The sequence below is a fragment of the Bos taurus genome, chromosome 10 (genome assembly GCF_002263795.3).
Source record: "Bos taurus isolate L1 Dominette 01449 registration number 42190680 breed Hereford chromosome 10, ARS-UCD2.0, whole genome shotgun sequence".
Classification (NCBI taxonomy): domain Eukaryota; kingdom Metazoa; phylum Chordata; class Mammalia; order Artiodactyla; family Bovidae; genus Bos; species Bos taurus.
In genome coordinates this window covers 43,934,633-43,946,758 of record NC_037337.1, presented here as the reverse complement: position 1 = coordinate 43,946,758, position 12,126 = coordinate 43,934,633, and the positions used below count along the sequence as shown (strand labels likewise).

The 12,126-nt window shown below is 44.7% G+C and overlaps 1 protein-coding gene across 7 annotated transcripts in view; it reads left to right on the top strand.

The window, feature by feature from the left end:
- Window positions 1-2,009: 2,009 nt before the first annotated feature.
- Window positions 2,010-12,126, top strand: part of TRIM9 (tripartite motif containing 9) — a 118,939-nt gene continuing 108,822 nt past the window's right edge. For 6 of the 7 annotated variants that reach the window (XM_005211728.4, XM_059890678.1, XM_059890679.1 and 3 more), the window contains exon 1: window positions 2,015-2,999. In XM_005211728.4, the coding sequence (XP_005211785.1) occupies window positions 2,178-2,999 (822 nt within the window). In that variant the 5' untranslated portion in view covers window positions 2,015-2,177. 7 annotated transcript variants of the gene reach the window in all.

Below are 12,126 nucleotides of genomic sequence, written 5' to 3'. Positions count from 1 at the left end.
AAGGGGACGACAGAGGATGAGATGGCTGGATGGCATCACTGACTCAATGGACGTGAGTCTGAGCGAACTCCAGGAGTTGGTGATGGACAGGGAGGCCTGGCGTGCTGCAATTCATGGGGTCACAAAGAGTCGGACACAACTGAGCGACTGAACTGAACTGAACTGAACTATTTGTTATTAGCAAATTCTCTTGGAACTTATGAATTAGATGTATCCTGCAAATAGATGATGTTCCAAACTCACATGAAAACTTTCAATTTCTGTAAACAGAGTAAGTAGGCCTTTGGATGCTCTGGACTCAACTAATTAAAAGCTAAAAATAAATCACATAGAAATCAACTATACTCCAATTAAAAAATCACATAGCATTTGTAGTTAACATAACTTTAAATAACAATGAGAACTTTTCCCCCCCAAAACAATGATCAGGTGCTGTTTTTACTGCAATTGAAGAAAGGTGTTGGAAAGATAACCTAGTTTATTGGACTATTTCCCCATGAGCAGGATTATAAAAACTCCTCTTCCCCCCACCCCCCAACCCCCACCCCTGGCACAGTAGAGTGGTTTAAATGAGCTACAATCAAGCGATCTTTTTGGAAGATGGAAAATTGGAAGATTTGTTAAAACTTGGAAAGAAATTTTGTCATTTACTTCACGAATCATTCAGCAAAAGGCAGGCATGTGCAACTTGAAATAAGTTACTACCTCAGAATATCACCATGTCACTTAACCTAAAGGTGGATTTGGGGGTGTTTTTGGATTTTTTTATTTTTTATTTTTTTGTCCTCCATCATCAAATCAGTAGTTTTGCAAGCAAGGGACAGGACCAGTTATCTCCAGCGATGACTGGGGAGAGAGAGAAGAGTGATTAATATTTAAGGACTGACACTAGAACTACCCTGCCCCCACCCCCTATCACCATCATCTCATGCACTTCATTAGAAGAAACAGGAAGAACCCACCATCCTGGAAGCTGTGGTAGACGCTATTTGGTGTCACACACTTGAGACTCTGCATTGACACAGTGATCCATTTACTGAACTGTGGGCACTCAGAATTAAGCAACCCAATCCTGCCTCAACTGAACCAAAGATTCTGCTGCTCTTGAGGAATCTCAGCCAGGTGCTGACAGCCTGGTGAGAGGACAGCTTTGAGGGAACGGGGACTGAAGTGGGGATATAAGGACACTTTCACATCACACGGTAAGAAGCCTCTGGGCCGAGTTTGTACTGAAAGCGTGAAATGAAGGGGGCATAGATTTTAACTAGTATACTGAGCTTTACGTGAATCCCTAGTTTAAGTCACACTGCAACACTAGGAAATCGATATTGTCAGTCCACTTTTAGACAGCAGGAACTGGGACAGAAAGAAGACAAAGAGTTGACTCCTGCCAGGGCTCACGGCCTGCACCATCGGGTCCCCGGAAGCTGGAATGCAGGGACCGGCTTCTGCGGGTTTCTGAGCTGGGGAGAAAGTCCCCGCTGCGGTACAGAAACCGAGGTCTGGGTGAGGCGCCAGCAGCGGAAGGAGAAGGGCCGTCTCCTCTGTGGTGCAGCACTCGCCGAGGGGAGGTCGGCGCGGAGACCAGAGCTGAAAGCCAAACGCAAACGCCGGCGATAGCCATCAACCCCTCTGTCAGCCCCCTCGCTGCGAGGAGGGGTTTCTCACGCTCAGTTCTCGGGAGACTGAGCCGGAGGTCGGAAGGAAGCGGGGCGAGGGATGAGTCATCCCGCCCAATTCCTCCTTCCCGGTCCCTTCGCCTCCGCATGCCGGCAGCCTCCCGATATCATGCAGCCGGGCATGAAGACTCCCCGCATCCTCAGAATCCTCCACCAAACCCCCTGTGACCTGCAGAGGAGAGGAGAAGGATGGGGCATATGGCCAATGAGAGCTTCGCTCTCTCGCTTTCCGTCCAATCGGCCGCTGTTTACAGGCTGGGGCGGGACTAGGGGGCGAGGAGGGGGCGGTCCCAGGCTGGCTCTGGGCTCCGAGGTTCGGTGGCTCACAGAGAGAGCGCCTCGCAGGGAGTCGGCGCCTAAGCGACGCGGGAAGGCGCCACTGCCAAAACCACCGCCGCCACTGCTGGCCAAGGTGCTGGACACGACAGGCCAGCCGGCCACCTCGTCAGCTCAGGCGCCCGTTGCAGCCGCAGCTGCTTCGCTCCCAGCCGGGTCCCCATGGAAGAGATGGAAGAAGAGTTAAAATGCCCAGTATGCGGCTCCTTCTATCGCGAGCCGATCATCTTACCCTGCTCTCACAATATATGTCAGGCGTGCGCCCGCAACATCCTGGTACAGACCCCGGAGTCAGAGTCCCCCCAGAGCCGACGGGCCTCGGGCTCCGGAGTCTCTGATTATGACTATCTGGATCTGGACAAGATGAGCCTGTACAGCGAGGCGGACAGCGGCTATGGCTCCTACGGGGGGTTCGCCAGCGCCCCTACTACACCATGCCAGAAGTCCCCCAACGGCGTCCGTGTGTTCCCCCCGGCTATGCCGCCACCGGCCACCCACCTGTCACCGGCCTTGGCCTCTGTGCCCCGCAACTCCTGTATCACCTGCCCCCAGTGCCACCGCAGCCTCATCTTGGATGACCGGGGGCTCCGCGGCTTCCCCAAGAACCGCGTCCTGGAAGGGGTAATTGACCGCTACCAGCAGAGCAAAGCGGCTGCCCTTAAATGCCAGCTCTGCGAGAAGGCACCCAAGGAAGCCACCGTCATGTGTGAACAGTGCGATGTCTTCTACTGTGACCCGTGCCGCCTGCGCTGCCACCCGCCCCGGGGTCCTCTGGCCAAGCATCGCCTGGTACCCCCGGCGCAGGGCCGCGTGAGCCGGCGGCTAAGCCCACGAAAGGTTTCCACTTGCACAGACCACGAGCTGGAGAACCACAGCATGTACTGCGTGCAGTGCAAGATGCCCGTGTGCTACCAGTGCTTGGAGGAGGGCAAACACTCCAGCCACGAAGTCAAGGCTCTAGGGGCCATGTGGAAACTGCACAAGGTAAGTCCTAAGAAAACCCACCCCTAACTCCCCGCGCCTCCGATCCTCCAGTTTTGCAGCAGATGACACCCCCCCCCCCTCTCTTTTCCGCACAGTGCATCCCAACGGGGGCGCAATGCAGGTGCCTCCGATATCTGCTTCCCCCGTCTGGTGCATTGCAGGAAGCGCAGGGGAACCTTAAACGGCTCACAGGGGAGTTGAACCTCTCCAGAGAGTTGTTTCGGGGATGTGTAGAGCGGGTCTCCCGGAGCACTCTGCCTGCGAGCCAGACGCAGGGCGCCCCCTCCCCGCCGCAGACGTGCAACTCTGGGCCGCCACCAGCGAGTGGGAAAGCGATGCGTTACTGGGCCGACCCGCGGCTTATTCTCAGGGCCGCCAGGGACGCTCCAGGGCAGAGCCGGTGTGGGGCTCCGGCCGTGATCCCCGGGGAGGAGGTGGGGGCCGTTGGGTGGCGCGGACCACTGGGTGCGGAGCTGCTGAATAGGCTGGCGCCTGGAGTCGCGGCGTGGGCGGGGAACACGCTGGGAGCGGAATACTGATTAGTAGGCACTGGCCCAAACCCAACGTCCGCGCTGGAAGGACGCGGATCCGGGTGCTTTGCGCTCAGGAGGTGTATGAGTGGGGAGTAGGGTGAAAGAAGTAAGAAAAAATAAAATAAAATCCTGTAGTCGCCATGGCAACACGGCCAGAGGCTGAGGCCCTGACCCTCGCGGAGAGGACGTGGGCTGGAGGAGCAGGACTGGAGGTTTCTGCGCGGTCGCGGCCTGAAAACTAGGCAGGTGCATCTTGCAGTTTCTCAGGGTAACCCCTCCTATTGACCACCTACGCACCCGTTTGTCCAGAATGCAACCGTTTTCCTTTATCAGTAGTTGTCTGTGCAAACTTTGAAACACCTGTTACCAAATTTATCTTTCTGATGTCTTTTGGTGGTACTGCTGCCAAAGCTAGCCTCAAGAACAGGGCCTTTAACCACTTGTTAGGTCATGCCACTCCCCTGTTCAAAGTCCTTCCGTTGCCCCCACGTTTCTTATTCCTTAGGAAGGTCCGCCAGGACCTCACATGACCTGTTTCCTTTGGCCTCACCGACCTTATTTCCTCCCACTTCCTCTGCTTGAGCCAGCTGTCCCTCTTGCTGTTCCTCCACAAACACCAGGCCCCCCTGACCCCAGGGCCTATGCATCTGATATTCCTTCAGCTCCAGACCAAATACCCTGTATCTTAATAGTTCATTCTCTTGCCTCCTTCAGATCATTACTCAGATCTCACCGTTGCAGTGAGACCTTTCTGATTCCTTTAGTTCCCTCTCTGCTTTATTTTTTCCCAGTAGTACTTACCACTAACTGGCATGCTATATATTTTAATTAACATGCTACTTTTGTGTTTATCTATTGCTCCCCAACACACACACACACAAATAAGCTTCAGGGGGAAAGAGATCTTTATAATGTTGCCCACACTGATTAGGCAGAAGGGAACCACTCTTGAGATGTACATGAATCTGACTTTTACTTTTTTTAAAAATCCACTTAGTCGGGGGTGCAAAGGTCAAGGCAGGGGTTCAGGACTGTTATAGGGAGGTTTTCTTTACACCATTGAGTTGCAAGCTCAAGAATGAGGCAGGGCAGTAAAGATGGTCTTCAGGCATCAGCTGTCAGCCCCCCAACTCAGGGTTTCTTGGCACTCCCTGGAGACCAGAAAAGCTAGCCTTTGAGAAAGGCCCTCAGGTTAAGGGGAGAAATATTGATAATTTATTTAAAGCAAGAAAAAATAAAGCATCACCATTTTCAGCAGTCAGGGAGCTCAACTCAGTATTGATTGAATGGGATCCACATTTACAGTTATTTATGTTCTCCCATATAGCCTACTGAACTGTATTAGTACTGATGGAGACAACTCAGCACAAATTTGAGCTCCGCCCCACTCCAGGCACATGCCACTTTTTAAACATTTCAATTTAAGTTGTTTAAATGATGTTTAATTTTGAAAGTTTTAAAAACTTTAATTCATGGCCAATTTTTTCTTCCTGTTATGATTTCACTCCTAAACTGCTAACTATAGCCTACGTTGAATTGCCCTACAAATTACCATATCATTGGGGCTAAGAAATTAATCACCCTGTCTGGGAAAAAGGACTTATAGGCATACACTAATTAGGATGGTCAAACTACAGCATTATTTTTCTGTGAAGAAGAACCTATACTTTATCCATTAAGACCAAAGGCAGCCTTTAAATCTCCATCAAGCCCCATGTAGATTTAAAATGTTAAATCAAAACCAGAATTGAAAGAGACACATGTACTCCAACGTTCATCACAGCACTGTTTATAATAGCTAGGACATGGAAGCAACCTAGATGTCCATCAGCAGACAAATGGATAAGAAAGTGGTGGTACATATACACAATGGAATATTACTCAGCCATTAAAAAGAATACATTTGAATCAGTTCTAATGAGGTGGATGAAACTGGAGCCTATTATACAGAGTGAAGTAAGCTGGATAGAAAAACACCAATACAATTTACTAATGCATATATATGGAATTTAGAAAGATAGTAACGATACCCTATATGCAAGACAGCAAAAGAGACACAGTGTAGAACAGTCTTTTGGACTCTGTGGGAGAGGGTGAGGGTGGGATGATTTGGGAGAATGGCATTGAAACATGTATATTATCATATGTGAAATGGATCGCCAGTCCAGGTTCAATGCATGAGACAGGGTGCTCAGGGCTGGTGCACTGGGATGACCCAGAGGGATGGGATGGGGAGGGAGGTAGGAGGGGGGTTCAAGATGGGGAATACACGTACATCTGTGGCAGATTTATGTCAATGTATGGCAAAACCACTACAATATTGTAAAGTAATTAGCCTCCAATTAAAATAAATAGATTTAAATTTTTTAAAAAAAGAAATGTTAAATCATTTGTTTTATCAGTAATGGAAGCTGTGAGTAGACACTGTGGTGTAGATAGAGTTGACATTTGGATGTTTGCTAAAAAACAATAATGTAAAGCCCTTAAGACATGACATAAGTAGACTAGGAAGGGAATATTGGTTCATTTAAAAATATTTTCTTCTCTGATCTTTTGTATATTTCTTCAAAATAGTAAATACAGTTTTTTTTCTGCCAATATCACAGTGATTAAACTGCCAAGAAATATAAGGCAGGAGGATGACAGATTTTAACATTCATTTATCAACTGTTAGATGAACAACAAACATTATTCCCTCACCATGTCTGCTTAATAAGATAGTTAATGTGTTAACATTCGATTTTCTCATATAGTCTATCTTCCATCATCACAAAAAACTCATGAGCCAGAATTCCTAAGTCCTTCAGAATATAGGAGAGCAAAGAACTATACTAAGTAGTTCTCCCAAAGTTGGACAGTTAGTTATCAACACAGGTTATCACTAGATCTGAAAGTTTTCATTAATATTTAGTCATTTCCAGTGATAAAACTGTGTGAATAAGTGTTTCCCTCAGGAAACAAGACAAAATGGCTGAAGTTTATCTTTTAAGTACTTTTAAAAACAACTGGTTGAAACTCATTAGTTGTCAATTGACTAAATTGATTTACTTTTCAGATATCTATGGTCTTCAAAATCCATGAAAAATAATAATAAAGGAAGTGTCCTTGTAGGAAAAATATCTGGTGACATTTTTTATTTAGTGTCAGTACTTACTCTATTCCTTATCTAACTTAGGTTGGTATAAAGAAATGCTGTGCACACAAAACAAAATTTTGTAGGTACTTTAATATAGGCAATTGTAACCATTATTATTACTTTATAATTTTAGCAATTCATATTTCTAAATCTAACATTATTCTTGAATTTCTGATGTATTTTATCAATCAATGAATCAGTAATATATTTGTAAATTCTTTCGTGTTTTTACTATTGAGCAAGAATTTTCTTTTCCTTTCTACCCTAATCACTGTTCATTCTCAGTCTTGTCTCAAATGTTATTTCTCTCTTAGCTTCTTTTTCTTAAATAAAGATGTGTAATTTAAGCATTTTAAAATAAACCATCAGTTATTATGCATTCATCTTCAAGGCATTCTGGGAAAGAAATACCTGCTTTGTAGTGTGGTGGCATCTCATCAAATATTTTCATGATAAATGTGTTATTTAATGTAACTAAAGGCAATGGCACCCCACTCCAGTACTCTTGCCTGGAAAATCCCATGGACGGAGGAACCTGGTGGGCTGCAGTCCATGGGGTCGCTAAGAGTTGGACACGACTGAGCGACTTCACTTTCGCTTTTCACTTTCATGCATTGGAAAAGGAAATGGCAACCCACTCCAGTGTTCTTGCCTGGAGAATCCCAGGGACAGGGGAGCCTGGTGGGCGCCGTCTATGGGGTCGCACAGAGTCGGACACAACTGAAGTGACTTAGCAGCAGCAGTAGCAGCAGCAGCAAAGTGGTGTTCAGTTAGATATATACATCAGCAGTAAACACAGAATAACCTAGATGTTCCTATGGTAAATGCAACGGGTAACATACGTCCATGTTCTTAAATTTTTTAAAATTTACTTCATGTATAATGAGAACATTCTGTGAGCAACTTAAACATTCTTACAAGTATTAAGGAGAATGTTACAGAGGAATAAATTGTTTCTCATTGTACTGAGGCAAAAACAGAAAGAACTAGATGAAGTTCTGGCTTCCAGAGCTGATTTTTCCGCTTACCTGCTGGTAACTTTAGGCAAATCTATAACCTCTCTGTGCTTCCCACCCATAGAATGTAAAGCAACTAAAACTGTATTTATGACAGTATTTTGAAAAAATAATTATAATGTTTGTAAGTTAGTAATTTCATTTTGCCAAAATAGAAAGTTTTTGCATAAAACAGAAGTTATTGTCTCATTAGTCAACTGTTGTTGTGTATGTGTTTATGTGTTAGTCATCAAGTTGTGTCCCATTCTTTGCGACGCCATGGACTGTAACCCGCCAGGCTCCTCTGTCCATGTAATTCTCCAGGCAAGAATACTGGAGTGGGTAGCCATTCCCTTCTCCAAGGGATCTTCCCTGACCCAGGGACTGAAGCCAGGTCTCCCTCATTGCAGGAATATTCCTTACCATCTGAGCCACCAGGGAAGCTCTGAGCTATTACTGCATAGAAATCCTATCCCCCAACTTGAGATACATTGTTTGCTCCTTAAAGAGCACAGGGTGCAGTGTAAAGACGGAGAAGGCAATGGCACCTCATTCCAGTACTCTTGCCTAGAAAATCCCATGGACGGAGGAGCCTGGTAGGCTGCAGTCCATGGGGTCGCTGAGGGTCAGACACGACTGAACAACTTCACTTTCACTTTTCACTTTCATGCATCGGAGAAGGAAATGGCAACCCACTCCAGTGTTCTTGCCCGGAGAATCCCAGGGATGGGGGAGCCTGGTGGGCTGCCATCTATGGGGTCGCACAGAGTTGGACACGACTGAAGTGACTTAGCAGCAGCAGCAGCAGTATAAAGACTGTTCTTAAAGATGATCTCAAAGAGTGAGCCAGATCCTAATGGGTCCTGAGAGAATAGTCAGTTGAATTAAACCCAAGGAGCAGAACATTAGACAAAGATTTATTTGTGTATAAACAAAGGTATTTTGTTTTTCAGTTACAAAGCTAAAATGATAAGTGATACGACTCATTTTTTTCAGATGCACAGCTTCAAGTTCAACTTCTTGAACTTAGGCTGAAAATATATGTTTGGAACATGCCAGCCTTATGGCAGAGAGAAGGGAGCAAAGCAGATCCATTCAATGACACTTAAAGTTTCCATTCAGGCATGGCATGTCACTTCTGCTTACATTCCATTGGCTAAAACAAACCATGTGGCCAAGATCGACATCCGTGCTGTAGGAAATACACTCTTCCAATAGAGAGGTGCCAGAGAAGGGCCTTGTAGAAGACGGCAGAAAATATTTTGAACAAATAATACAACATGGCACATGCCTAATTCTCTCATGCCCGCTTCTGTCCCTGAATGGGCTTCCTTGGCCTGCACAAGGCCCAACATGACTCCCCCAGCTCCAGTGCAGCATCACTTTCACTTCAGGTGTCCACTCTCATCAGACCAGTGTCTCTGTGTCTCTTAGGCCACATTTTCAAGTTTAGGGAAAGAATGTGATTGACTCAGCTTGAGTGAAGGGTTTACTGATGACTGCCTACCCCTTTGGTAAGGTGGATGCAGAAGACGTGAATGAGACAAGGCACTCACCTTGGGTGAAAAACATAAGGGTGTGCCAGAAACTCAGTAATCAGGATAAAAATATTATAAGGTGGTATCTTTGTTTCTTTAAAATAAAAAAAAAAAAGCAATTATTTACTTGGCTGTACCAGGTCTTAGTTGTGGAATGGGGGATCTTTAGTTGCAGCCTGCGAACTCTTCTCTGCGACATGTGTGATCTGGTTCCCTGACCAGGGATTGAATCTGGAACCCCTGCATTGGGAGCACAGAGCCTTAGCCACTGGACCACCAGGAAAGTCCTGTAAGGCAATATCTTAAAAAACAAAGATGAATGCACAAAAATTCACAATGAGCAGAATATCAACATTTTAAAATGTTGATCAATGACAGTGCCGTGCTGAGCCATATTGGAGCCTAAGTCAAAAGGGAAAATCAGTAGTATTGATCCTGTCTTTAAGATTTTGATCTTTTGTTCATCATAGATTTTTTGGCATTCATTTTTATTTTTTAAAAATATCACATTAAAATATTATTTATGTTGACTACTGAGATTTTGGCATCCCTTTCAATTCCACACCTGAGCAAAATGCCTCACTCCCCTCACCCTAGTCCTGGCCCCGAGGGGTCATGAGTGGAAGGAGGATGGTAAAAGGTGCCAAAATATGATTTTGCATTCACTTCAGGTGTCTCTTTTAAAGTATGTGGTTGGGTTGAGAGTGTAAGGAACTGTATGCTGCTGCTGCTAAGTCACTTCAGTCATGTCCGACTCTGTGCGACCCCATAGATGGCAGCCCACCAGGCTCTGCCGTCCCTAGGATTCTCCAGGCAAGAATACTGGAGTGGGTTGCCATTTCCTTCTCCGATGCCTGAAAGTGGAAAGTGAAAGTGAAGTCACTCAGTCATGTCCGACCCTCAGCGACCGCATGGACTGCAGCCCACCAGGCTCCTCCATCCATGGGATTTTCCAGGCAAGAGTACTGGAGTGGGGTGCCATTGCCTTCCCCGAAGGAACTGTATAGTTTCATTTAATAATTCCATCTGTTTAGAAGAAAAGAAGAGCTTATGGTAACCATGGAATTTAGTGTTTTGTGATTTTTATATTTTGGTCTCATAATAGCAGTGTTCTTCTTAGTTAAGTGCTTCTCCTCACCATCAGTTCTTGCCTCAGCCTAGTCCTTGTGACTCTGTGAGGCTGCCAATCCAGGGCTCTGCCTTACCCGGCCACGTGGGAGAGCGTGTCAACATGGGCTTGGCAAGCCGTCACACCCTACCTCTCTGGCCAATTGATAATTCAAAGAATGAGCATATGACATGAGCCCATCCAGTGAGAATCCTCTTCTGAGGTTTATAGATACCATATATAGATAATAGAATCAGGGACAGAAAAGCCTTGCTTTCCTCTGACTTGTTGCATCTAGAAGAAAAGACAGGGGCTGTCTGTATCCCTGCCTCTTCCTCTTCCTCCTATATTAGTAGAAGAAAGTAAGGCAACCCACAGAGATACAGCAGGAAGAAACAGAGAATTTGGAAAAAACTGTTTGAACCCCTGGCCTTCATAACCAAGGCCAGCTACCCACTCCTGCCTCTCCAGTTGTGTCAATCAACAAACTTCCCCCTTCTTTCTGCTTTAGCTCATTTGTATTGGTTTTCTGCCACTTGCAACTGAGATTTATCACATATAAACAATTGTATCTGAGGTTACTGAATAATATTCCATTGTATGCTCTCCCTGGATCTTCTGCATTTTAACTACAGAACTAATTGCTTGAGATGCTTTAAACGCAGAGCAACAGAGTTGATGATGACATATATGTGTATGTGTGTGTATATATACACACACACACACACACAAATGCATATATATCTCATTTGCTTTATTCATTCATCTATTGATGGACATTTAGGTTGTAGAAGTTCTTTTTGCTTCAACACAAGTTTGGGAAACACCATTCTAGGCAGTGACTAGCCAAAAGTCAGTAAGGAAGTCGGTTTTCTTCATTTCTTATGTGTGTAGAGTAGACTACTCTAAAACTTCAGCCTGTGGATAAATGTCCCTACTCAGCCTATCCTTAAATCTTATGTTAAACCTTTTGATAAAATATTAAAAGTTACATTTATCTTATTTTTAAAATATTAAAGTCAAAGACAACGAGGTAAAGCAATTAATATAAATTTTATAGTATTTATGTCCATATATTTACTATAAGTTGCTTCTCTTTCTATTATAAATAACTGAAAGATGATTTTGAACATCAGTAATACCAATGTAATATAATTAAAAATTACTGCTTTGATTTACTTCTGACTGCTGCTAGGTTTTACATACATGATGCCAAATGACTGGCTTGATTGAGTTTTTCATTAAATTGTGGTAAATAGAAACAGATTGTTTTGAGTCCTTTTACAAAGCAAAAAAAAAAAGATAATATTAAAAGGTCAAAACTAATGCTGCTTTTGTGACACCAGAGCAGAACAACGTGTCAAAAGAGTAATACATTGCCTGTTACATCCTAGGCTTTCTAATATTATCACACTGACCTTCAGGATCAATTTCTAATCTTGGAAGAGAAGTTGGTATAAAATGGCTACCATCAGTGAACCCAGATTATCAGAGACCCTCTAGGTTTTGTCAACAGCATGTCTAATTCATCCCAAAAGACATCTCAAAGCAAAAAAACCATTGTACTGAGGTGTTCTCACAGCAGTTTTATCCTAACCTGAAACTGGGTCCCTGTCTTGAAGTAAGAACTATCTCAGAGTAAGGTTACCCAGAAAACCCAAGCAGAATTCACAAAATATAGTTGACATCACCAGTGAAGTTGTCATTTCATTTCACTTCTGTTTGACTCTGACTTTGCCATTTTTTGAACTTTTCTGGTTTATGTTGCAGATCCAGCCATGGTCCTGTCTGCCTACCTAAGTTACCTCTTCCTTCTT